Source organism: Gymnoscopelus microlampas (assembly GCF_963454915.1).
Source record: "Gymnoscopelus microlampas genome assembly, chromosome: 11".
NCBI lineage: Eukaryota > Metazoa > Chordata > Actinopteri > Myctophiformes > Myctophidae > Gymnoscopelus > Gymnoscopelus microlampas.
The window spans coordinates 47,613,055-47,640,127 of record NC_139948.1 but is presented as its reverse complement, the minus strand read 5'-3'; the positions used below and the strand labels follow the sequence as shown (position 1 = coordinate 47,640,127).

Genomic DNA, 27,073 nt, shown 5'->3' with positions numbered 1-27,073 from the left:
CCTTTGAGATGTGGCGGAGTAGAAGTATTAAGTATTAAAAAATAAATTCTCAAATCAAGTAAAAGTACCTTGAAATTGTAAGTACAGTACTAGAGTAAATGTACTCAGTGGTGTAAAAAGTACTCAATTATTTTACTTAAGTGGAAAAATACTCTGTTACAAGAAAAAGTCCGTATAAGATCACAACACAGTTGTAAGCTTGTAGATCAGCTATTTTCAAATAGCCAAAGTATAGGTCTCAAGTGGTTAATGTATGTTTTATACAAAGTAACTAGTAACTAAAGTTTTTAAATACTTGTAGTGGAGTTAAAGTATAACATTTGCCTCTGAGATGTAGTAGAGTAGAAGTAAAAGTACTGAAAATTGGAATTACTCCAGTAAGGTAAAAATACCTCAAAACTGTACTTAAGTACGGTACTTGAGTAAATGTACTTAGTTACTTTACACACTGAATATACTTAGTTATTCTCCACCACTGACTTAGACTCTATATCACTGAAATACTTAATTTAGACAAATAGAACAACTATGTAATTTCAGGCATTTGTGTTATGTGTTGTGTACTGAAATGTGTGGATTGATTGAATACTTTATCGATCAGAAATGTAAACAGCATGTGATACAGTCAGACATTAAGGCTAAAAGGATAACACACAAAAAACATATCAATGCTGTACTCACCTGTCTAAGTGCTTAAGTCTTCTCTGTTAATGAGGAGAATGCTGTTGATAGTAGGTTGTTGTAGAGAATATGATCTCCGCTGTCACTCTGTGTGAGACTGTTTCACCTTTGATTCTCATACAGCACATCGTTTAGATTAAAATCAACATTCTGTTGCACCGTGTCAAAAGTTAACCCTTCCCTGCACTCTTTTGCGCTGTGTGCAGGTTGACAAATGCAGAATAGAATTTTTAATTCATACCATATTTACCTTTATATTCTACTTTTCTTAAGTTGTTTCATTGAGATTAATATAATATTGCCCAAGAAGAGCTGAAGAGTTATAATGTTTCCTCTGAGATCATACTTGCGTACCACTTTAAACATTGATCGTGGTTTTTCAGTGCGTTAATCATCAACCATGTTTCTGATCAAGATCCTTGTAATAAAGATATTGTTTTAAAGCATAGTCATGTTGTTTGCACTGTAAGCTGTCGTGTACTGTGGACTTTGACCTCAAGATGGGTCTGCACAGGATTTATGTTAGACAGTGTTTCTCAAACACTGGGTCAGGTCCCATTCTTGGGTCATGTCCCCATTTTTAAATATGAGTAAACATCCCTTTAGCCCTGTAATTATCAATTCAAAGTCAAATAGTTTTCAAAATAATTCCACAAATGTAACAGCTCACATTGTGTCACGCTCTGACGTGTTGTGAGCTTGCAGATCAACTATTTGTCAGGGCAGGGCACCGGCGTGCAACTAAGAATAGATTTCTGCATTACCCCAACTGCCCAACCCCTAATCCTAACCTGACTGATTTAGAATATTTACGATGTGTCTGTAGTCAGGTATCATATTGCTGCTGACCTCATATATCTCCATATTTCAATTAGATTTGTTTTTTCATGAATTAATGCTCTGCTTCATCATAAAAGAGTGTCACACAAAAGTAGTGAAAATAGTCCCTCTTTCTTTGGTGTGTCGCCCAGGTGGCGCCTAAACCCTGACCTTTAACCTCACATAAACTATGCCTAAACCTAACCTTTAACCTCACATAAACTATGTCTAAACAGGAACGATATGCATACTAGATAAATAAAGGACATTAGTGTGTATTAGTGTGTAGGACATTAGTGTGTATGTGTCAGCAGACACAATGAGGAATGCACACTGCATGCATATCGTCTCTGTCAGGTGGAAACCTCATGTCCAAATGTGTTACTTTTCAGGATTCAAATTCCAAAATAGCAAAGCAGATTGACAAGCTCAAAATGCAGAGCTTCTCGCCACATTTTGAGCTTGTGGATCTGCTCCTTATGATGCTTTTGTGTGACGCTGTAGTATGATCGCATAGGGCATTCATTTATGAAAAAAGTTAAAATATGGAGATAAGAGGTTTCTGCCCTGACAGTGACGAAATGTAACCCTCAGGGAAACAGGCACTGAAGTAATCATGTGTAATCATACACGCACGCGCACACGCACACGCACACACACACACACACACACACACACACACACACACACACACACACACACACACACACACACACACACACACACACACACACACACACACACAGATAGATATAATTAATTTAGAGATACGCAAAATAAGATATTTAGTTAGTTTAGCAAGCCGTGAGTCTGAATCCAATCCGTAGACACATTACCCGTAAATATGAAACTATGCAGATTAGATGACCTTTCCCCTCTACGCCACGCCTCCAGGCACCCTGCAGTTTACCGCAGGGATACAGCGATATATATAAACATAAATAAGCAACATGTGCAGCAAATCATACCTCAATCAGCAGTCAGAACTCCGATCTGCAATCGCTGTGTGCATCCAGGCAATTATAGAAGTACTATTTGTTTTAGTAAAAGTAAAAGTAGCAATACCACAAGTATAAGTCATGCCCTGTATCAATGAATGATAGTACCAAAGTATTGGCATCAAAATATATTTAAATTACCAAAAGTAAAAGTACTCATTATGCAGAGTCTCCCACTTCACAATTTTATTTTCTGCAAAATGTTTTAAAATCTTTCCAAAATAGCAGATCTACAAGCTCACGTGTTGTGATGTGATGCGCTGTGATATGCCCTCCCCCCCATTCCTGGACTCTCATCAGAGGAGACCCTCAGGTATGCGTGTTGAGCCCTCTCCTTTACTCCCTGTATACACACCTGACTGCATAGCCACGCACAGCTCCAGCATCAAGTATGCCGACTGTCACAGTCACAGACTGTGCCTGTCTTTTCTAGGTCTTGTATGTCTATGTCTTTGTGTTCACATTCTAGTTTTCTCGGTTCTACGGTCATGTCTTCCCCAGATGTATCCAATTTGTAATCAGGCCTCATGTGTATATAGTCTTGTTCCCCAGTCAGTTCTTGTTGGGTCATTGTTTGTGTTGCATCTTGTTAGTTTGTCTGTGATGTCTTATGTTAACCTGTATTAAAACACCCAATCGTGGGTTTTGATTGAACACTAATCTGCCTGGCTGTCCTGCATTTAGGTTCTCACCACACCATCATGTGACACCGATGACACGACCGCGTCGGGCCGGATTGTCAACAATGATGAGTTATTTGCCCACAGGGACGAGTTCAGATCACTGACACTCTGGTGTCAGGAGAACAACCCAACAGATCACTGACACTGGTGTCAGGAGAACAACCCAACAGATCACTGACATTCTGGTGTCAGGAGAACAACCCAACAGATCACTGACATTCTGGTGTCAGGAGAACAACCCAACAGATCACTGACATTCTGGTGTCAGGAGAACAACCCAACAGATCACTGACACTCTGGTGTCAGGAGAACAACCCAACAGATCACTGACATTCTGGTGTCAGGAGAACAACCCAACAGCTGCTCTGTGTCAACCAGACCAAGGAGCTGGTCGTGGTCTACAGGAGGCCGAGGAGAGTGAGCACGCACCTATCTTCATTGACGGCATCACAGTGGAAAGGGTCAGTGACTGGTGAGTGAAATAGTTTTCAATCCAAAATATATTGTATGCACCTGCTTGCCGTTCATCCATTGAAAATGGAACACAGGTGTTATTTTTACCAAAATATACACACACGCTACTTTTTAACCTCACAAGAGGTTTGCACAGATGAAATAACAGGATGTATTAGGCAGGACCCTCCCCCCAAAAGCATAAATGGGGGCTGAGGATGGAAACATATAAGGGGTCGTGTCCATCAAGATTTGTTTTTGCCTGAGCGCAGCGTATGTTTTGTTTACAATGGGAGTGCCCTGTTTTTGGAAACCCCAGCAGCATGACGAGGCGCTGAACGTCTGTTTTGCGTTTGCAAGTTTAGGTGTGCTGTTTTTATATGCTTCCTGAGAGCTGGAATATTTTGGAAGCGTCTTTAGGCGAGTGCCTGACATTTTCAGCTGGGAAGAAACACTTTGGTGTGCAAAGATCCTAAGGGTGTGAGGGTGCATGCTTGTATGTACTGCTTATAGTCTATCTCATGTTTACGTACTAACAAAGAGAATGTGGGACATTTTAATATTCAAATTGTGATTTACAGCTGCTCAGATTTAATTAGAGGGGAAGGGTGGGGGTACATTTTTGGAATTTGAGTACTTGTAGCTTATTTGGGGTTTTAAAAGCCTTAACCAAGGTAGAAATGTAGACAAGATTTCAACATTATTTTTTTGCAATGTGAGGCGTTGTGAGGGTGTTGATCAGCTATTTTCACAATGTTTGCCTCTTTCTCAGGTAATATTTCATAATTTGGCCAATGTTTGACCAGTTTTTATAGAATCGTTTGTTGATCACTTTTGACACAGTAATATAGGTCCTTAAAGTGTCACTTAAGAAATGTGCAGATACCCTGTATACAATTATAGTGTAAGTTATGTTCCCCCCCTGTGTTTTGTAACCACATGACTTTCATTCACTTTATGTCAAATAGAAATATTGTCCTTTTGACTCCACTACATTTCTAGGAAGGGACTCATGGTGGGACCCATTATTTTATGTTCTAAATTTATATTGATATTAAGAATAAAAAGTACATCATAATTTGTACTTTTGAATTATTAAGTATTTACTTTGACATACTCCATTATAAGAAAATATCACCAATAAGTGTCACTCTTTAAAGCTTTATTAGTTTTATTGTTGCACTTCATAGTGAGTCAAATCCAAGGACTGCAAATGTACACACTAATTACAACTGTTGATTTCTTTTGAAGGATCACATTTTCCTTCTACAATTTATAATCAACTACATAAAAATAATAATAACATCGAAATCATTGTATTCTCGTGTTTACACTGAAAATTAAATATTGTCATTCCTGACATATATTATTTCTGTACAGTACAATAATGAGCGAAAATGTTGAATTGAACTTAAAATGGACTGCCATGAAATAAAATATACAATCAAGTTCGTGTACAGTCTCACAGACAGGTCATATGTTTTAAGCTAAATACTCCATTTACAATAATTAGTATTTGGCTGTACTTCAGATGTAAAATTAAGTTATTGTGTTTCATTTTAATAGATCTATAATACATAATTAGGAACAACAGTTAAATTACTTGATTTGAAGTGACAGTTGATTAAAACCAAACCTTTGATGAGCACCACAGTTGTTGTCTTGAATGTAAACTAGCCTTTTTCATGCAAAGCTGCAGGATTAGTCTAATCTGAGTGATTGACAGGAGAGATGATCAGAGGAGCAGAGTTTTCACCATCCTCATTAAAACCGGGACTGAAGAATGGACAGAGTTTCTCAGTGAAGGTGCAGCCAGTGAAAGAGTAGAGATGAACTCTGGTCTCCACATCATAAAAGGAGACCAGACCCTCCTCATAATCCACAAACACTCCCACTTTCTGGAGCTTCTCTCTCACAGGGAGGAGGACACGAGGGTCAGCAAGAGCCTTGTACTCATTTCCATTCCTCAACCATATAGACCAGTAACCATTGTTGGGGGTCACTGTGATTTGTCCCTTCCTGTTGATGGACTCTCTGACCACTCCTAGATCCCAGTCAGTTTTCCCTTTAACCTGAACCTCATAGTAAAACCTTCCTGATGAGAAGCTTTGTTTTCCTAAGACACAGGGACATTCAGAGAATCGCTCTGTGTTGTCTGGGAGATCCTTTATCTGCTGTGTGTTTCCGGCATGTACTTGTTTTCCATCCTCAGACAGGATGAGATAGGGACTTGCTGTATCAGGGTCCAGAGTTACATCCACTGCATATTGCTGGATCCTCCCCAGCTCAGCATCATACAGGTTCTCCATCTCTTCACTGAGTGTCTTCTCCAGCTGAGCCACAGCTGTCCTCACAGTCCCCACATATGAAGACTGATGGACATTTACCCTTGTCCAGTCCTTGATGGGTGGAGGGGTCTTGATGGATCTGAAGTTCTGGAGGAGGTGGAGGTGGTCTTCAGTGTGTGAGAGCTGCTCCAGCTCAGAGCTTCTCTTCTCTAACTGAGTGATTTCCTGTTGCAGCTCTTTAATGAAGCCTTCAGCCTGTTTCTCTGTTGTTTTCTGCTTCTCTTCAATCACATCGATGACCTCAGCCTGCCTTCTCTCAATACAGCTCGCCAGAGCAGTGAAGACCTGCACACTGTGTGCTATCTCTCTGTCTGCAACTTTCTTGCTGATTTTTACTGTGTGTTTGACCTCCTGAATCTTCAGTTTCCTCTCTTGTATCATTGTCTGAACTTCAGCCTCTGTCTTTCCCAGTTCAGCCTTCTTTTCTTCATATTCCTCTTTCAAAGATATAATTTGATGTAACTTGTGGTCTGACTCAGTGCAGAACTGACAAACACACACGTGGTCAGTCTTACAGAACAGCTCCAGAGGTCTGTCATGGTACTTACACATAACGTCTTCCAGGTTCTTTACAGGGTCGATTAGTTTGTGTCGTTTTAATGCTTTAGAACTCTGATGAGGCTCCAGGTGAGTCTCACAGAAGGAGGCCAGACACATCAGGCAGGACTTCAGAGCCTTCAGTTTGGTCTCAGTACAGACGTCACAGGAGACTTCATCTGGTTTAGCAGGTTCTTGGTTTGTGTTGGATGTTTTTTTAAGCTCCTTTGACTTCCTGAACTGATCAGCCATCTCTGAGAAGACTTTATTAACTGAGAAGTCTGGTCTCCTATAGAAGGTTTCGTTACATAGTGGACACTTACACACATCAGTGTTGTCCCAATGCTGTGTGATACATGTGTTGCAGTAGTTGTGTCCACATGGAGTGGTGATTGGATCAGTGAACACATCCAGACAGATAGAACACTGGAACTGCTCTTCAGAATGGAGACTGCTGGCGGATGCCATTTCTACACACTGTGAAAATATAAGTGAAAACATGATGTGTTTTTTTTTATTATAATGCTCTTCATGTATACAGACAAACCTAAAGACATATACAAGGCCGATGCCCGTTGGAAAGGATGCCTGTTGGGAATGATGCATGTTGGGAACACATTCCCCTCTGGTTATGCTAACCCATTGTATCCGTTGTCAGGCTATTTAGAACTGTACATTATCATAGTACTTAAGCCAGGCTGTACTTCTCGAGATACATGAAGCAAAGATATGCCGATAGGCAGAGATTGCACACATTCATAGCTTTATACAGTGTAGCACTGGTGTAATGTAGTTGCAACAAGCCCCAGTGCAGGCCATTTAGGACGCCCCCCCCCAGCCACAGTGCACGCTATAGTGAAACACACACATGGATTGAGTATGTGGTCTTCACAAAACACACATACAGGGCTCATCACCATGCCAGCTTGTGATGCACATTTTCATCAATATTTAATTTTTGCTGTCACACATATAAAAAAGTGGTCAATAATATTACCATAAACACCCCTAATGTGCCATACTGTCTATGCCTATGTGCTACACATTTTAAAAGCTAATCTACAAGCTCACAATGCATCGTGACATGATGTGAGCTTTATACAGATCAGCTTTGATTTTCTTTTTTTTTATAATTTGTTTGCTTGTTTGTAGTTTTTTTTTAGGGCTGGGACTTTAACTGATTAATTTCAATTAACTAATTACCAAAAATGAACATGATTAAAACAATTAAGGCATTTTAATCGCTTCTCAAGTCAAATATTGATATTCGATTAAACATGCGATTCATTTTGATTAATTAATTACAAAGCCTCTAATTCATTTGATTTTTTCCCAGCCCTAAGTTTTTTTTGTTTTTGCCTATAATGACATACCCAACATTTGGGGAGCCCCATATCAAGCGGTTTCCTGTTTACCAGCGTTGCCATCTCTGCTTATTATGAGCGACTTTGAGCTTGTTTTTTTCTGTAAAGTAACTTGTAAATATTGGTGGTTGCGGTTTTTAGGGCTTATTTCTAAAGTAGTTGCTTATTTGGGCTTGCTTCCTAATGTTGTTTTTGTCATGTCAAGGACCCCCAGATTAATATCTATTTGTGTTGTTAAAATGTTTCAAAAATATTCAAAACATTTCACTTTTCTTTCAATACTTTTTTTGAAAATAGCATATCTACTGTACAAGCTCACAACACACCGTGGCACATTGTGAGCGTGTAGATCTGCTATTTTCAAATAGCTGAAAGTGGTAAATATCTGAAAGTGATAAAGTGGTAAAACCTAGTTGCTGCTTTTGGCCTTGTTTTCATAGACCCATGTCCGCTTGTTTCTCTTGCAAAATCTGGCAACACTGCTGATTACCTGCATTACACAGCAGCGATTACGATGCAGCAGCTAGGCTCATCAGCAGATGTGACTTATAAGGGCCCAAATGTGTTCTAAGAGCAGCATTCAATTTCATTGGCCGCTGTGCCCATTCAATTTCATTGGGACCCCCCGCCCGACCCCCCCCCCCCCCCCCCCCCCCAAGCGGGGTAGGGGGCGGGGTTAGAGGTGACATCTGCGGCTCATCACTGGTACCAGGAGATTTGATCACGTAACCCCTGTTTTAGCTGCACTTCACTGGCTGCCAGTCGCCTTCAGGATTGATTTTAAGATTTTACTGCTAACTTTTAAAGCTCTTAATGGTCTAGCTCCTAGCTATTTATGTAATTTGGTTGAACCTTATGTTAAGTTGTTAAGGCTAAGTTGTTGACCAAAGGAGGTCGGGCCTTTTCTATTAAGGCCCCCAGACTTTGGAACAGCCTACCAGAGCAACTAAGGTTAACCAGATCATTAACGAGTTTTAAATCCCTGTTAAAAACCCACTTCTACAGAATGGCCTTCTTAGCTCCCTGAGACAAATGTTGCCTATTATTGTGCTGTTCTATTGTAAAATGTAATTTATCACTGTTATTTCATTATTGCATTGTTGTTGTTGATGATTGCTGTTTTGATTGTTCAAGCACTTTGTAACTTTGTTTAAATAAGTGCTATACAAATAAAGTGTTATTATTATTAATAATAATAAATATAATAAATAATAATAATAATAATATATAATATAATATAAACATATAAGAGACAGACAGATATACACAACTACAATTCAGAATGTCATACAATCAGCTTACAGGTTACTGGTATGAAGAGTGAAGGTAGGTAGAGAAAAAAATCTCGCCTGCCCTAAATGTAATTTCTGGGAACGCCACTGGAGGTGAGTGGGCACATATTATGTCAGAGGACAGTGTTACTTGAGAACAGGAGATCAAGCTAAACTAGTTTGTGTTTGTCACGTGGTTTCCAGGAAGGTGAACAGATTCTATCTTGATGAGAAAGTCTTAGACCATGCGTAGGTGTTATGCGGTCAAAACAGAAACGTACATGATGAGAGATTAATGAAGAGCACCACAGGATTTTAAGGAATGCAGTCACGAGTTTGATGACCCATGTACAGATGATAAAACATACCCATTCTTTTAAAAAACAACGCTCACATGTCACATCGTGTCGCATCGTGATGTGTTGTAGATCACCTATTATTTGAATAGCCGATAGCCCAAGTATAAAATAGGGCTTCATTGGTTAATGCATGTTTTGTAATCTAAATCTACAAAGTAGTTGCCTTTGAGATGTGGCGGAGTAGAAGTATTACGTATTAAAAAAGAAATACTTAAATCAAGTAAAAGTGCCTTGAACTGTAAGTACAGTACTGGAGTAAATGTACTCAATTATTTTACTTAAGTGGAGAAATACTCTGTTACAAGTAAAAGTCCGGAATTAAAAATGTACTTGAGTAAAGGTACAAAAGTATTAGCATCTAAATATACTTAAGTACTAAAAGTAATAAGTACTCATTATGCACAATGTCCCATTTCACAAGTTGTATAATGTATAAAATCCTTAGAAAATTGCAGATCTACATAAGCTCACAACACAGTTGTGAGTATAAGTATAACATTTGCCTCTGAGATGTAGTGGAGTAGAAGTAAAAGTACTGAAAATTGGAAATACTCCAGTTAGGTAAAAAAAAATACCTCAAAACTGTACTTAAGTACGGTACTTGAGTAAATGTACTTAGTAACTTTACACACTGAATGTACTTAGTTATTCTCCACCACTGACTTAGACTCTATAGCACTGAAATACTTAATTCAGACAGATTGAACAACCATGTAATTTCAGGCATTTTAGTTATGTGTTGTGCACTGAAAAGTATGGATTGAAATGTAAACAGCATGTGATACAGTCAGACATTAAAAAGGCTAAAAAGATAACAAAAAAAAAATATATCAATACTGTACTCACCTGTCTATGTGCTTAAGTCTTCTCTGTTAATGAGGAGAATGCTGTTGATAGTAGGTTGTTGTAGATCTTTGCTGTCACTCTGTGTGAGACTGTTTCACCTTTGATTCTCATACAGCACATCGTTTAGATTCAAATCAACATTCCGTTGCACCGTGTCAAAAGTTAACCCTTCCCTGCACTCTTTTGCGTTGTGTGCACGTTGACAAATGCAGAATACAATTTTTAATTCATACCATATGTACCTTTATTTTCATTGAGATTAATATAATATTGCCCGAGTTTAGCTGAAGAGTTATTATTTTTTAGATCATATTTGCGTACCACTTTAAACATTGAATGTGGTTTTTCAGTGCATTCATCATCAACCATGTTTTGGATCAAGATCCTTATAATAAAGATATTGTTTTATAGCATATAGTCATGTTGTTTGCACTGTAAGCTGTCGTGTACTGTGAACTTTGACCTCAAGATGAGTCTGCACAGGATTTTCCTTAGACAGTGTTTTTGGGTGAGTAAACATCCCTTTAGCCCTGTAAATATCATTGAAAAGATTAAAAAATAAGATTTTTCAGAATGTTATAAAAAAAATAATTCCACAAATGTAACAGCTCACATTGTGTCACGCTGCGACGTGTTGTGAGCTTGCAGATCGGCTATGTGTCAGGGCAGGGTACTGGTGTGCAACTAAGAATAGATTCGGCATTACCCCAACGGCCCAACCCCTAAAGCTAAGCTGACTGATTTAGGATATTATGATGTGTCTGTAGTCAGGTATCATATTGCTGCTGCTCATATATCTCCATGTTTCATTTACATATATTTTTTTCATGAATTATTGCCCTGGTTCATCATAAAAAAGTGTCACACAAAAGTAGTGAAAATAGTCCCTCTTTCTTTGGTGCAGAACATGTCTAAACCTAACCTTTAACCTCACAGAAACTATGCCTGAACCTAACCTTTAACCTCACAGAAACTATGTCTAAACCTAACCTTTAACCTCACATAAACTATGTCTAAACCTAACCTTTAACCTCACAGAAACTATGCCTGAACCTAACCTTTAACCTCACAGAAACTATGTCTAAACCTAACCTTTAACCTCACATAAACTATGTCTAAACCTAACCTTTATCCTCACAGAAACTATGTCTAAACCTAACCTTTAACCTCACATAAACTATGTCTAAACCTAACCTTTAACCTCACAGAAACTATGTCTAAACCTAACCTTTAACCTCACAGAAACTATGTCTAAACCTAACCTTTAACCTCACAGAAACTATGTCTAAACCTAATCTCAAAACCATGTCCACTAGGGTGAAACAGAACGATGCATAAATGACATTAGTGTGTACTAGTGTGTAGGACATTAGTGTGTATTTGTCAGCAGACACAATGAGGAATGCACACTGCATGCATATCGTCTCTGTCAGGTGGAAACCTCATGTCCAAATGTGTTACTTTTCAGCATTCAAATTTCAAAATAGCAAAGCAGATCGACTTGTGGATCTGCTCCTTATGATGCTTTTGTGTGATGCTGTAGTATGATCGCATAGGGCATTCATTTATGAAAAAAGCAGCAAATGTTAAAATATGGAGATAAGAGGTTTCTGCCCTGACAGTGACGAAATGTAACCCTCAGGGAAACAGGCACTGAAGTAATCATGTGTAATCATAGAGACACACGCACACGCACACAGATAGATATAATTCATTTAGAGATATGCAAGTAAAAGTAGCAATACCACACGTAAAAGTCAGCAAAATATATTTATATAAAAAGGACTCATTATGCAGTGTCCCACTTCACAATTTTATTTTCTACAAAGGTTCTTAAAATCTTTCCAAAATAGCAGATCTACAAGCTCACGTGTTGTGATGTGATGCGCTGTAATGTGCCCACCCCCCCCCCCCCCCCCCCCCATTCCTGGACTCTCAGCAGAGGAGACCCTCAGGTATGCGTGTTGAGCCCTCTCCTTTAGTCCCTGTATACACACCTGACTGCATAGCCACGCACAGCTCCATCATCAAGTATGCCGACTCTCACAGTCACAGACTTTGCCTGTCTTGTCTAGGTCATGTATGTCTATGTCTTTGTGTTCACGTTCTAGTTTTCTCGGTTCTATGGTCATGTCTTCCCCAGATGTATCCAATTTGTAATCAGTCCTCCTCATGTGTATATAGTCTTGTTCCCCAGTCAGTTCTTGTCGGGTCATTGTTTGTTTGTGTTGCATCTTGTTAGTTTGTCTGTGATGTCTTATGTTAACCTGTATTAAAACACCCAATCGTGGGTTTTGATTGAACACTATTCTGCCTGGCTGTCCTGCATTTAGGGAACAGAACAACCCAACAGCTGCTCTGTGTCAACACGACCAAGGAGCTGGTCGTGGTCTACAGGAGGCCGAGGAGAGTTAGCACACACCTATCTTCAGGGTCAGTGACTGGTGAGTGAAATAGTTTTCAATCCAAAATATACATGTTGTCATTGGGCTACATTTGTACCTGCTTGCCGTTCATCCATTGAAAATGGATCATGTATGGGTTTTATTTTTACCAAAATGTACACACACGCTACTTTTTAACCTCACAAGAGTTTTGCACTCGGTGCACAGATGAAACAACAGGATCTCACAGGCAGGACCCCTCCCCCCATTGACTGATTGATTGAATATTTTATTAGGCAGAAATGTAAATAACAGCACAAGTACAGTTAAAAAAAGTCCGTCCAAAAAAGTACTTGCGGTCTTGTTTATTGAAGTCCTTGGTATTCAATTCATAGACATATAAAGTAGCATCAACAGTTCAAAATGATCACAAAATACAGACAAAAAAACGATATGTACAGAGTCGGAATATATGTATACGATTTTATACACATATTATATTATAATATATGTATAAAATGTACAATATATGTACAAAAGCAGAAATGGGGGCTGAGGATGGAAACATATAAGGGGTCGTGTCCATCAAGAAATGGTTTTGCCTGAGCGCAGCTTATGTTTTGTTTACAACGGGAGTGCCCTGTTTTTGGAAACCCCAGCAGTGTGACAGGGAGCTGAACGTCTGTCTTGCGCTTGCGTGTTGAGGTGTGCTGTTTTTATATGCTTCCTGAGAGCTGGTATATTTTGGAAGCGTCTTTAGGCGAGCGCCTGTCGTTTTCAGCTGGGAAGAAACACTTTGGTCTGCAAATATCCTAAGGGTGTGAGTGTGCATGCTTGTGTGTACTGCTTATAGTCTATATCATGTTTACATACTAACAAAGACTTGAATATGGGACATTATAAGATTCTAATGATGATTTACAGCTGCTCAGATTTAATTAGAGGGGAAGGGTGGGGGTACATTTTCTGAATTTGAGTAATGATTATACTTGCATTTTTTGGGGTTTTTAAAAGCCTTAACATACATTCGGTGGATGCACCAAGAAAGAAAGAAAGAAAGAAAGAAAGCAAGCAAGAAAGCTACAAGCTCTATTTCCATCCACTCACACGTGTTATGACCCTATGCACTGTACAGTGGTATCATGCAAAATATTACGTTTTATTACAGTGAATCAGCTTTGATACCGTCAATACTGTTTGGTCAGTTGTATTCATACAAATAACCACTAAACAACTAAAACAGACACACAACTGTAATTGCAGATAAACACCAGCAGATGTCAGCATAGCCTAAAGTTTTCTCAGGTCCATGGACTGGCTCCAGTCCCTTCCAAATGTCATCAAAATGTCACCATTTTTATTAAGTGTTGGGTACTAAAATTGATGGATTGCTTGAATACTTTATTAGTCATAAATGTAAACAACACGTGGTACAGTCAGACATTAAGGCTAAAGTGATAACACACAAACAAAACTCATCAATACTGTACTCGTCTATGTGCTTAAGTCTTCTCTGTTAATGAGGAGAATCCTGTTGATAGTTGGTTGTTGTAGAGAATATGATCTCTGCTGTCACTCTGTGTGAGACTGTTTCACCTTTGATTCTCATATACAGCACATCGTTTAGATTCAAGTCAACATTCCATTGCACCGTGTCAAAAGTTAACCCTTCCCTGGACTCTGTATGCAGGTTGATAAATATAAATGTGTAAATATGGTATGAATTTTCATTTTTATTCTGCACTTTTCTAAAATAATTTGCCTATGAGAAGAATAGATCTGCTGATGAGTTGTTATTTTCCCACTGTTATCATACTTTAAACATTGAGTGTGGTTTTATTTTCCAATGTGTTAATAAATACTCATGATCAGCGATTATTAGCCCATGCAGCTGTTTCTCTGTCAGTGTAGCCCTGGTGTTAAAATGGAAGTTTCCAGTAGGGTCTTATTCATTTGTAGTTGTACAATTGTTTTTTTTGTCGTTGTTTTTTTGTATTGAGGCAACAGACTTGTGATACTAGGCCAGCTGCGTCTCTGTCAGTGGATCCCTGGTGCTAAAAGGACAGTTTTTACCGTTACACCTGTAATACAGTGACTGTGATTCTGAGAGCAGATACAGACTCCTAAAAAAAAATAACTCATTAACTGATTTATTAGGATTCTTATTAACTGATGTATTAGGTCTACTGCTGCACATATTCATTCATACAACCTAAATGTAGTAAATATATAGCATTTGTATACAAATTTTTTTCCAACTTGTTTGCTTGTATTTGTTCTACAGGTAGACACTTTTGAAGTCCAATCATCACAAAGGTCTTTTTCAGCGACATATTCAAAATGAATATCATAAACTAAAACATCAACTAAACTGATGTATTATTTTGATATTGCATTTGTAAGGCCAATATCAGCCGGTATAACGATATGATGACCAATTAATTGTGCATCCCCACTTAGTAATTCTATTAAAGTCACTGACAATTACATATTGTTGTTATTCCTCATAGACATTATTCCTGCACATTAATAAACAAAATGTTTATTTGAACCTAGACATGAATGCCATAATATAAAACATACAATCAAGTTATTTTACCAAGGTAGAAATGTAGAAGATTTCAACATTATTTTTTTGTAATGCGAGCGTTGTGAGCATGTTGATCAGCTATTTTCACAATGTTTGCCTCTTTCTAAGGTAATATTTCACAATTTGGCCAATGTTTGACCAGTGTTTATAGAATAGTTTGTTGATCACTTTTGACACAGTAATATAGGTCCTTAAAGTGTCACTTAAGAAATGTGCAGATACCCTGTATACAATTATAGTGTAAGTTATGTTGCACATTAAGCTAATCCCCCCCTGTGTCTTGTAACCACATGACTTTCATTCACTTTATGTCAAATAGAAATATTGTCCTTTAGACTCCACTACATTTCTAGGAAGGGACTCATGGTGGGACCCATTATTTTATGTTCTAAATTTATATTGATATTAAGAATAAAAAGTACATCATAATTTGTACTTTTGAATTATTAAGTATTTACTTTGACATACTCCATTATAAGAAAATATCACCAATAAGTGTCACTCTTTAAAGCTTTATTAGTTTATTGTTGCACTTCATAGTGAGTCAAATCCAAGGACTGCAAATTTACACATTAATTACAACTGCTGATTTCTTTTGAAGGATCACATTTTCCTTCTACAATTTATAATCAACTACATAAAAATAAAAATAACATCGAAATCATTGTATTCTCGTGTTTACACTGAAAATTAAATATTGTCATTCCTGACATAATTATTTCTGTACAGTACAATAATGAGCGAAAATGTTGAATTGAACTTAAAATGGACTGCCATGAAATAGACTATACAATCAAGTTCTTGTACAGTCTCACAGACAGGTCATATGTTTTAAGCTAAATACTCCATTTACAATAATTAGTATTTGGCTGTACTTCAATTGTAAAATTAAGTTATTGTGTTTCATTTTAATAGATCTATAATACATAATTTATTAACTTTATTTGAAGTGACAGTTGATTAAAACCAAACCTTTGATGAGCACCACAGTTGTTGTCTTGAATGTAAACTAGCCTTTTTCATGCAAAGCTCAGGATTAGTCTAATCTGAGTGATTGACAGGAGAGATGATCAGAGGAGCAGAGTTTTCACCATCCTCATTAAAACCGGGACTGAAGAATGGACAGAGTTTCTCAGTGAAGGTGCAGCCAGTGAAAGAGTAGAGATGAACTCTGGTCTCCACATCATAAAAGGAGACCAGACCCTCCTCATAATCCACAAACACTCCCACTGTCTGGAGCTTCTCTCTTACAGGGAGGAGGACATCGCGGTTAGCAATAGCCTGGTACTCATTTCCATTCCTCAACCATATAGTCCAGTAACCATTGTTGGGGTTCAGTGTGATTTGTCCCTTCCTGTTGATGGACTCTCTGGCCACTCCTAGATCCCAGTCAGTCTTCCCTTTTACCTGAACCTCATAGTAAAACCTTCCTGAGGAGAAGCTTTGTTTTCCTAAGACACAGGGACATTCAGAGTATCTCTCTGTGTTGTCTGGGAGATCCTTCTCTATGTCTCCATCTTGTACTTGTTTTCCATCCTCAGACAGGATGAGATCGCAGTGTGCTGTATCAGGGTCCAGAGTGACATCCACTGCATATTGTTGGATCCTCCTCAGCTCAACATCACACAGCTTCTTCTCCATCTCTTGATTGAGTGTCTTCTCCAGCTGAGCCACAGCTCTCCTCACAGTCCCCACATATGAAAACTGATGGACATTGACCTTTTTCCAGTCCTTGATGGGTGGAGGGGTCTTGATGGATGTGAAGTTCTGGAGGAGGTGGAGGTGGTCTTCAATGTGTGAGAGCTGCACCAACTCAGAGCTTCTCTTCTCTAACTGAGTGATTTCCTGTTGCAGCTCTTTAATGAAGCCTTCAGCCTGTTTCTCTGTTGTTTTCTGCTTCTCTTCAATCACATCAATGACCTCAGCCTGGCTTCTCTCAATGCAGCTCGCCAGAGCAGTGAAGACCTGCACACTGTGTGCTATCTCTCTGTCTGCATCTTTCTTGCTGAATTCTACTGAGTGTTTGACTTCCTGAATCTTCAGTTTTCTCTCCCCGATCATCTTCTGAACTCCAGCCTCTGTCTGTGTTTGTTGAAGCTCCTTTGACTTCCTGAACTGATCAGCCATCTCTGAGAGGACTTTATTAACAGAGCATCGTGGTCTCCTATAGAAGATTTCTTGACATAGTGGACACTTACACACATCACTACTGTCCCAATGCTGTGTGATACAGGTTTTACAGTAGTTGTGTCCACATGGAGTGGTGATTGGATCAGTGAACACATCCAGACAGATAGAACACTGGAACTGCTCTTCAGAATGGAGACTGCTGGCGGACGCCATTTCTACACACTGAAAATAAAAGTGAAAACATGAAATTATTTTTTAAATATGTATTATTATTATAATGGTCTTCATTTTTACCTACAAACTTTATTCAGTGAAAACATCAAATATTGTCAATTATAATTGTGTAATTATCTAGCCAGTCACACAAGCATTGCAACTAATTAGATCTCCCCTTGTAAAGGGTATTGGAGCAAACGAGTTAGCGGACACAACTCAAACCTGTGTCTTTGATGGTTTTTTATACTAACATTACAATACACACAATAAACACACTCTAACACTTTTAGGCCAGTAGCCACACCAAGCTACTACCATAGTCAATAGGTTATAAACATAGAAAAGGAAACGTAAACAACAACACAACGACAAACTACTGACATGAAATATACACACAAAACTATAAAAGTAAAACATATCTTGATTCTTACCGTCAGTCTCTCGGAGCTCGCAATGGAAAATGACAAACGCAGCAATAACACCCTGGTAACTAGTAACACTGATGCTTGCAGACCACTTCGTCCCGTTCAGTGAGCATCCACTCTATTTATATGGGTTTGGTCTGCCCATGTGGGTGTAACCTTCTGTTGATTAATCATGTGACTTGTCTATTGTCTTAAATGTAGAAACATAGGCTTTAGCACTGTTCTTAAACAGTAGCCACTGTACCCCAGCTCCTCATCTGACCTAATCAATCAACACTCTCAAGTCTCTCTCATGTGACTCTCATGTTCAAAGTTCCCTGCTGTGGACCCCAACGCCACAGGTCAGAGCTGTGGCCTTTACAATCTGTGTATATTTGTACCTTCGGATTATACCCCATCCCATCACTCCGGTATAACATCCTAACTAAGCAGGAAATACACACATAATAATAATCACAAACTTCTGGTGCTGGAAGGCTAATTCTACAATAATGCTCTTCATTTATACAGAAACTTACTGAATATTGTAACTATGTCTGAAAAGGTGTCGTATAATCCCATGAGGGATGGGCCACGAGGTGGCATGACATTTAAATAAATACAATAATTCAATTCAAATATACAGACATACTTAATGTATACCATATACAAGGCCGATGCCCGTTGCGAACGATGCCTGTCGGGAATACATTCCCCTCTGGTTATGCAATACCCATTGTACCCGCTGTCAGACTATTTAGAACTGTACATTATCATAGTACTTACACTTACAGTGGTGTAAAGTAACTAAGTACATTTACTTAAGTACTGTACTTAAGTACAATTTTGAGGTGTTTGTACTTTACTTGAGTATTTACAATTTCCAATACTTTTACCTTCTACTCCACTACATCTCAGAGGCAAATATTGTACTTTTACAACACGACAATTATTTGAAAACTTTAGGTACTAATTACATTTCACACTTTAGCCCTATTTTATACATAGGCTATTTGAAAATAGCAGATCTACAAGCTCACAGTGCGTCGCATCGCGACACATTGTGGGGTTTCAGGGATCCATACTGTATGGAGATGTGTGGATGTATATAATATTTTTAATGTGCCATAGTGTATATGTCAATATGCTACACATTTTAAAAGCTGCTTTACAAGCTCACAATGCACCATATCGCGACATGATGTGAGCTTGTAGATCAACTTTGACCCCCCCGCCCCCCCCCCCCCCCATTTTATTCTAATGTGTTTGTTTGATTGTTGTTGTTTTTTTATGACCAGAATTTGGAAATTAAGCCCCATTTCAAGGGGGTTCCTGTTTACCAGCGTTGCCATGTCTGCTTATTTTAAGCGACTTTGGGCTTGTTTTTCTGTAAAGTCACTTCTAAATATTGGTGGTTTGTTTGGACTTGTTTCTAAAGTAGTTGCTTATTTGGGCTGTCAATGGCCCCCTTATTATGTATTTGGCCACAGAACCTCATCTGAAAACATTGTGTGACAGGGACCCCATACAAGATTTGTGTTATAATATTGACTTATTTTCTCCAAATGTAAATTCATACCATATTTACATTCATATTTGAGTTTTATTTTTGTCCTATGAAGAATAGAAAATCTGAAGAGATGTTATTTTTCCCCTGTGATCATACTTCTTAACAGAGTATTGACACACTTCATGTTCAATGGAAACAGTGAAACCAGTGTGTTTATTAATCAAACGTGAACATTATGTGTAGAATATTGCACACTAACACACCCACATGTTTCTGTTCACAATACTTCACCTACCTCACCATATAAGGACACTATAACCTCTTAGTTAATGCTTATTACAAGGACCTTAACCACTTTGAACGTGGCGTCCCTTTGATCATGTCACAAATAGTGAAAATAGAAGTTCACAACACGTCACATTGTGATGTTTTTTCTTTTTCTTTTCATTTTCTTATAATGAGCATGAGTGAGGATCAAATATATGAACATAAGTTGTAATGTAATCAGTAGTTCTCATCCTTTTCAGGCCACGACCCCCCACCCTGAAAAGCACTTGGAATTGGCTTAGATTGGCTATTTTCACAGTGTTGGCCTCTTTTTCATGTAATATTTCACAATTTGGACAATTTTTTTATAGAAGGGTTTGTTGATCACTTTTGACACTATAATAGGTATAAAGGTATAGAGCGGATCCTGCTCTATACCTGACTTTGTCCGTGTGCGTACGTCAACGTTCTGATTGGTCAGGTTTAATTTCCAATTTTATCCAATCAGGATACAGATTAAACAAGTGCAATTGGAAGTGATGACACAAAGAAATGAGCAGACAAAATTGGAACTGGAACACTATACAAATTAAAGGTAGGGTAAGTGATATTTTTTGGTTAAAACAAAAAGTATTTTGTTAAAAGGTTAAAATACTATATTCTGATAGTAATCATTGCTATAGAGTGTTTGTTCAGTAACAGGAGTCTCCCCGTCTCTCCAGCTCTTTAATAAACAGAAAATACATTTTCCGGTAGGTGTCAAAATCTCAGCCAATCAGGAGAAAGTACCCATTTTTAAGCTTAATTTGTATAGTGTTCCAGTTCCAATTTTGTCTGCTCATTTCTTAGTGTCATCACTTCCAATTTCACTTGTTTAATCTATATCCTGATTGAGTTCTCTGTCCTGGTTGGATAAAATTGGAAATGAAACTGAAACTGAAACGAAAATGCATTTTCTGTTTAATAAAGAGGTGGAGAGACAAGGAGACTCCTTTTACTGAACAAACACTCTATAGCAATGAGTACTATCAGAATATAGAGCTATTTAACAATTATTTTAACCAACGCAAATCACTTACCCTACCTTTAAGCTTTAAAATGGGTACTTTCTCCTGATTGGCTGAGATTTTGACACCTACCGGAGAATGTATTTTCTGTTTATTAAAGAGCTGGAGAGACAGGGAGACATCTGTTACTGAACAAACACTCTATAGCAATGATTACTATCAGAATATAGTGTTTTAACCTTTTAACAAAATACTTTTTGTTTTAACCAAAAAATATCACTTACCCTACCTTTCATTTATGAAAAAAGCAAAAAAAGTTAAAATATGGAGATAAGAGGTTTCTGCCCTGACAGTGACTAAATATAAACCTCAGGGAAACACACACACACACACACACACACACACACACACACACACACACACACACACACACACACACACACACACACACACACACACACACACACACACACACACACACACACACACACACACATTAGACATACGCAAAGTAAGATATTTAGTTGGTTTAGCAAGCCGCGAGTCTGAATCCAATCCGTAGACACATTACCCGTAAATATGAAATTATGCAGATTAGATGACCTTTCCCCTCTACGCCACACCTCCAGGCACCCTGCAGTTTACCGCAGGGATCGGAAAATAATACAGCGATATATATAAACATAAATAAGCAATATATGCAGAAAATCATACCACCACCGTCAGAACTCCGATCTGCAATCGCTGCGTGCATCCAGGCAATGATAGAAGTACAGTATTGGTATCAAAATATATTTAAATTACCAAAAGTAAAAGTACTCATTATGCAGAGTCTCCCACTTCACAATTTTATTTTCTACAAAAGCTTTTTAAATCTTTCCAAAATAGCAAATCTACAAGCTCACGTGTTGTGATGTGATGCGCTGTAATTTCAAATAGAAATATTGTACTTTTGACTCCACTACATTTCTAGGAAGGGACTCATGGGACCCATTATTTTATGTTCTAAATTTAAATTGATATTAAGAATAAAATGTACATCATAATGTGTACTTTTGAATTATTGAGTACTTACTTTGACATACTCCATTATAAGAAAATATCACTAACAAGTGTAAAGTTCTTTAAAGCTTTAGTTGTATTGTTGCACTTCATAGTGAGTCAAATCCAAGGACTGCAAATGTACACATTAATTTCAACTGCTGATTTCTTTTGAAGGATCACATTTTCCTTCTACAATTTATAATCAACTACATAAAAATAATAATAACATCGAAATCATTGTATTCTTGTGTTTACACTGAAAATTAAATATTGTCATTCCTGACATATATTATTTCTGTACAGTACAATAATGAGCGAAAATGTTGAATTGAACTTAAAATGGACTGCCATGAAATAAAATATACAATCAAGTTCTTGTACAGTCTCAGAGACAGGTCATATGTTTTAAGCTAAATACTCCATTTACAATAATTAGTATTTGGCTGTACTTCAGATGTAAAATTAAGTTATTGTGTTTCAATTTAATAGATCTATAATACATAATTAGGAACAACAGTTAAATTACTTGATTTGAAGTGACAGTTGATTAAAACCAAACCTTTGATGAGCACCACAGTTGTTCTCTTGAATGTAAACTAGCCTTTTTCATGCAAAGCTCAGGATTAGTCTAATCTGAGTGATTGACAGGAGAGATAATCAGAGGAGCAGAGTTTTTACCACTATCATTAAGACCGGGTTTGAAGTATGGACAGAGTTTCTCAGTGAAGGTGCAGCCAGTGAAAGAGTAGAGATGAATTCTGGTCTTCACATCATAAAAGGAGACCAGACCTTCCTCATAATCCACAAACACTCCCACTGTCTGGAGCTTCTCTCTCACAGGGAGGAGGACAGTAGGGCCAGCAGCAGCTATGTACTCATTTCCATTCCTCAACCCTATAGTCCAGTAACCATTGTTGGGGTTCAGTTTGATTTGTCCTTTCCTGTTGATGGACTCTCTGGCCACTCCTAGAGCCCAGCCAGTCTTCCCTTTAACCTGAAACTCATAGTAAAACCTTCCTGAGGAGAAGCTTTGTTCTCCTAAGACACAGGGACATGGAGAGAATCTTTTTGTGTTTTCTGGGAGATCCTTCTTTATGTCTCCATGACTCACTTGTTTTCCATCCTCAGACAGGATGAGTTTGCAGTATGCTGTATCAGGGTCCAGAGTTACATCCACTGCATATTGCTGGATCCTCCTCAGATCAACATCACACAGCTTCTCCATCTCTTGACTGAGTGTCTTCTCCAGATGACCCAAAGCTGTCCTCACAGTCCCCACATATGAAGACTGATGGACAATGACCTTTGCCCAGTCCTTGGTGGGTGGAGGGGTCTTAATGGATGTGAAGTTCTGGAGGAGCTGGAGGTGGTCTTCAGAGATTGAGAGCTGTTTCAGCTCAGAGCTTCTCTTCTCTAACTGAGCGATTTCCTGTTGCAGCTCTTTAATGAAGCCTTCAGCCTGTTTCTCTGTTGTTTTTTGCTTCTCTTCAATTACATCAATGACCTCAGCCTGGCTTCTCTCAATACAGCTCGCCAGAGCAGTGAAGACCTGCACACTGTCTGCTATCTCTCTGTCTGCATCTTTCTTTCTGAACACTACTGTGTGTTTGACCTGATTAATCTTCAGCTTTCTCTCTTGTATCATCTTCTGAACTCCAGCCTCTGTCTTTCCCAGTTCAGCCTTCTTTACTTCGTATTCTTCTTTCAGAGATACAATTCGATGTGACTTGTGGTCTAACTGAGTGCAGAACTGACAAACACACACGTGCAGAGCCGCAGGAAGGGTGGTGCGAACGGTGCGGCCGCACCGGGCCCCGCGCTACGGGGGGCCTCGCAAAAAAACGGGAACATTTTTTTTTTAACATGACACCCAACATGATACCCAGCTTAATGTTTTGAGGGCAAAAATAACCGCAAATAACCACCCAAAACTCGGATATATCCAACAGAAACCGCAAAAAAATCGCGCGCGCGCGCTTCGTGCGCGCGCGGGTACTCCACGCATGCACGCGCGCTGCGCGCGCGTGCGTGCTCGCCAACTCCGCACCGGGCCCCGCATTTCTCCCAGACGGCTCTGCACACGTGGTCAGTCTTACAGAACAGCTCCAGAAGTCTGTCATGTTTCTTACACATAACGTCTTCCAGGTTCTTTACAGGGTTGATTAGTTTGTGTCGTTTTAACGCTGCGACTCTCTGATGAGGCTCCAGGTGAGTCTCACAGTAGGAGGCCTGACACATCAGGCAGGACTTCAGAGCCTTCAGTTTGGTCTCAGTACAGACGTCACAGGAGACTTCATCTGGTTTAGCAGGTTCTTGGTTTGTGTTTGACGTTTGTTTGAGCTCCTTTGACTTCCTGAACTGATCAGCCATCTCTGAGAGGACTTTATTAACAGAGCATTTTGGTCTCCTATAGAAGATTTCTTGACATAGTGGACACTTAGACACATCAGTGGTGTCCCAGTGCTGTGTGATACAGGTGTTGCAGTAGTTGTGTCCACATGGAGTGGTGATTGGATCAGTGAACACATCCAGACAGATAGAACACAGGAACTGCTCTTCAGAATGAAGACTGCTGGCGGATGCCATTTCTACACACTGTGAAAATAAAAGTGAAAAACACGTTTTTTAATTATTTTTCATTTATAAAGACTAACCTAAAGTATACCGTATACAAAGCTGATGCCCATTGGGAACGATGCTTGTCTGGAATGATGCATGTTGGGAACACATTCCCCTCTGATTATGCAATACCCATTGTATCCGTTGTCAGACTATTTAGAACTGTACATTATCATATGACTTATGCCAGTCTGTGCTTCTCGAGATACAGGAATCAAAGATGTGCCGATAGGCAGAGATTTCACACATTCATAGCTTGATATAATATAGCAGACGTAATGTAGTTGCGACAGGCCCCAGTGCAGGCTATTTAGGACGCCCCCCCAGACCCAGTGCACGCTATAGTGAAACAGACACATGGATTGAGTATGTGGTCTTCGAAAAACACACATACAGGGGTCATCACCATGCCAGCTTGTGATGGACATTTTCTTTTTTTACTTACATATAAAAAAATCACACCTGTGTGAAGGTAGCGGCGCCTTTGATATATTTTGTCATAGATATGTGTTTCTACTAGAGAAACAATATTAAATCTCTGTAAATTTAATATTTCTCTTTGAGCTCATTTTTGGGTCAATGACTGCGTTTTTCGGCTGCCGAATGAAAGGACTCTTGGACACTAGATCTCCTTTGTCAAACCATTCTCGCATAACGGATGACTGGATCCCCGAACTCAGACTTTCTATTACTTCACCCTTCGTCTGTTCATCATTCAAAGATTGTATTTGAACATTACGTTCTTGTATCTTTCTCTTTCTATTCGTCATATTGGGAAGAATCTTGGACAGATCCCAAGATTCCCAAGATAAAGTTAAATTGAGGATCTAACTTTAAATAACTTACCTAGAAGGAGACTTTAGCCAAATGAATAATAAAATGAAATTATTAAATATTTCTAGATATTACTCATTGTTTATTTAGTCATTGTTTATATAGACATCTAATTCTATATTCATGACATCATAGTGATGTCATGAATAGTAACATAGTGATGTCATGAATAGTGACCAATCAGAACGTTGACGGACCTGACCAATCAGAACGTTGACGGACCTGACCAATCAGAACCTTGGCGAGCCTGACCAATCAGAACGATGACGGACCTGACCAATCAGAACCTTGGCGAGCCTGACCAATCAGAACGTTGACGCAAAAGCCAGGTATAGAGGGCTAATATCCGCTCTATACCTAAAGGTATAGAGCGGCTAGCGCCGCTAAAAATCACACCCAGTGTGAAGTGGGCGGTGTGTGGTCATCACAACATGACTCACTTTAATACTGCTATTCATAGGGCTGCACATGTGTCATGTGTTTCGCTAGCCAATCACAGTCCTGAATTTGCAAAGTCAGCCAATCACATTACAGTTAGTGGTGATGACACTAGCTGTAATGTGATTGGCTGATATGAAAAAAGTATCGATTTGCATTAACAATGGAAGGGTTAGGGGGTACACACATTTTTTGGTCGGTGTCCAAAACTCACTTATAGGGGGCGGCTACACCGCCCCAAAAAGTGGTCATTAATATTACCAAAACCACTCCTAATGTGCCATAGTGTCTATGTGTATGTGACGTGCTACACATTTTAAAAGCTGATCTACAAGCTCACAATGCATCATATCGTGACATGATGTGAGCTTGTAGATCAGCTTAGATTTGTTTTTAGATTTTAGATTTGTTTGAAGTTTCTTTTTTTTTGTGCCTATAATGACATACCCAACATTTGGGGAACCCTATATCAAGGGGGTTCCTGTTTACTAGTGTTGCCATGTCTGCTTACTATAAGCGACTTTTGGGCCTGTTGTTTCTGTAAAGTCACTTGTAAATATTGGTGGTTGCAGTTGGGCTTGTATCTGAAGTAGTCGCTTATTTGGGCTTGCTTCCTAATGTTTTTTTTTTCATTTCTAGGACCCCCAGATTAATATGTATTTGTCTGCAGAACCTCATCTGAAAATAATGTGACAGGGACCCCCCATACAAGATTTGTGTTGTTAAAATGTTTAAAATTATTCAACATTTGAAAATAGCATTTCTACAAGCTCACAACACATCGCGACAAATTGTGAGCTTGTATATCTGCTATTTTCAAATAGCTGAAAGTGGTACGCCTGCAGTAGCCTACTAGGGCGGAAGTGAACAGATATTTAATGAAGCAGCACACAGAGAAAAACTCAATGGCGCCAGCCTGGAGAAGGGCCAAGAATAAGGTGAATACTGGATGGTGGCAGTCCTGAGACTGGCATTATTAATGTGGCATTATGGTCCAAGTCTATTCAGTGTTTGGGATTTCATTCATTGGGTCTACTCTATACCATTACAGTCAGTGTTACCATCACACATTACTTGGCTGCAGAGGTGAGTTGGCACATATTATATGTCATATGGTTATTATAAGGCTTTTCAGAGGACAGTGTCTCTTGAGGATAGGAGATCAAGCTAAACTAGTTTATGTTTGTCACATGGTTTCCAGGAAGGTGAACAGGTATTCTATCTTGATGAGAAAGTCTTAGACCATGCGTAGGTGTTATGCAGTCAAAACA

The 27,073-nt window shown here is 38.8% G+C and overlaps 2 protein-coding genes across 2 annotated transcripts; both read right to left on the bottom strand.

The window, feature by feature from the left end:
- Window positions 1–5,340: 5,340 nt before the first annotated feature.
- Window positions 5,341–10,447, bottom strand: LOC311056221 (E3 ubiquitin-protein ligase TRIM21-like; the record flags this gene model as incomplete). The annotated part of the gene is made up of 2 exons (XM_084072684.1): window positions 10,360–10,447; window positions 5,341–6,996 (listed from the first exon to the last, which is right to left on the bottom strand). The coding sequence occupies exon 2, from the start codon at window positions 6,985–6,987 to the stop codon at window positions 5,341–5,343; it is 1,647 nt and encodes a 548-aa protein (XP_083928810.1). The 5' UTR covers window positions 6,988–6,996; window positions 10,360–10,447.
- Window positions 10,448–16,331: 5,884 nt separating this feature from the next.
- On the bottom strand, window positions 16,332–24,497 carry LOC311054811 (uncharacterized protein; the record flags this gene model as incomplete). Its single annotated transcript, XM_084070813.1, has 3 exons — window positions 16,332–17,685; window positions 22,552–23,676; window positions 23,994–24,497. The coding sequence occupies 3 exons, from the start codon at window positions 24,495–24,497 to the stop codon at window positions 16,375–16,377; spliced, it is 2,940 nt and encodes a 979-aa protein (XP_083926939.1). The 3' UTR covers window positions 16,332–16,374.
- Between the last annotated feature and the right edge of the window lie 2,576 nt (window positions 24,498–27,073).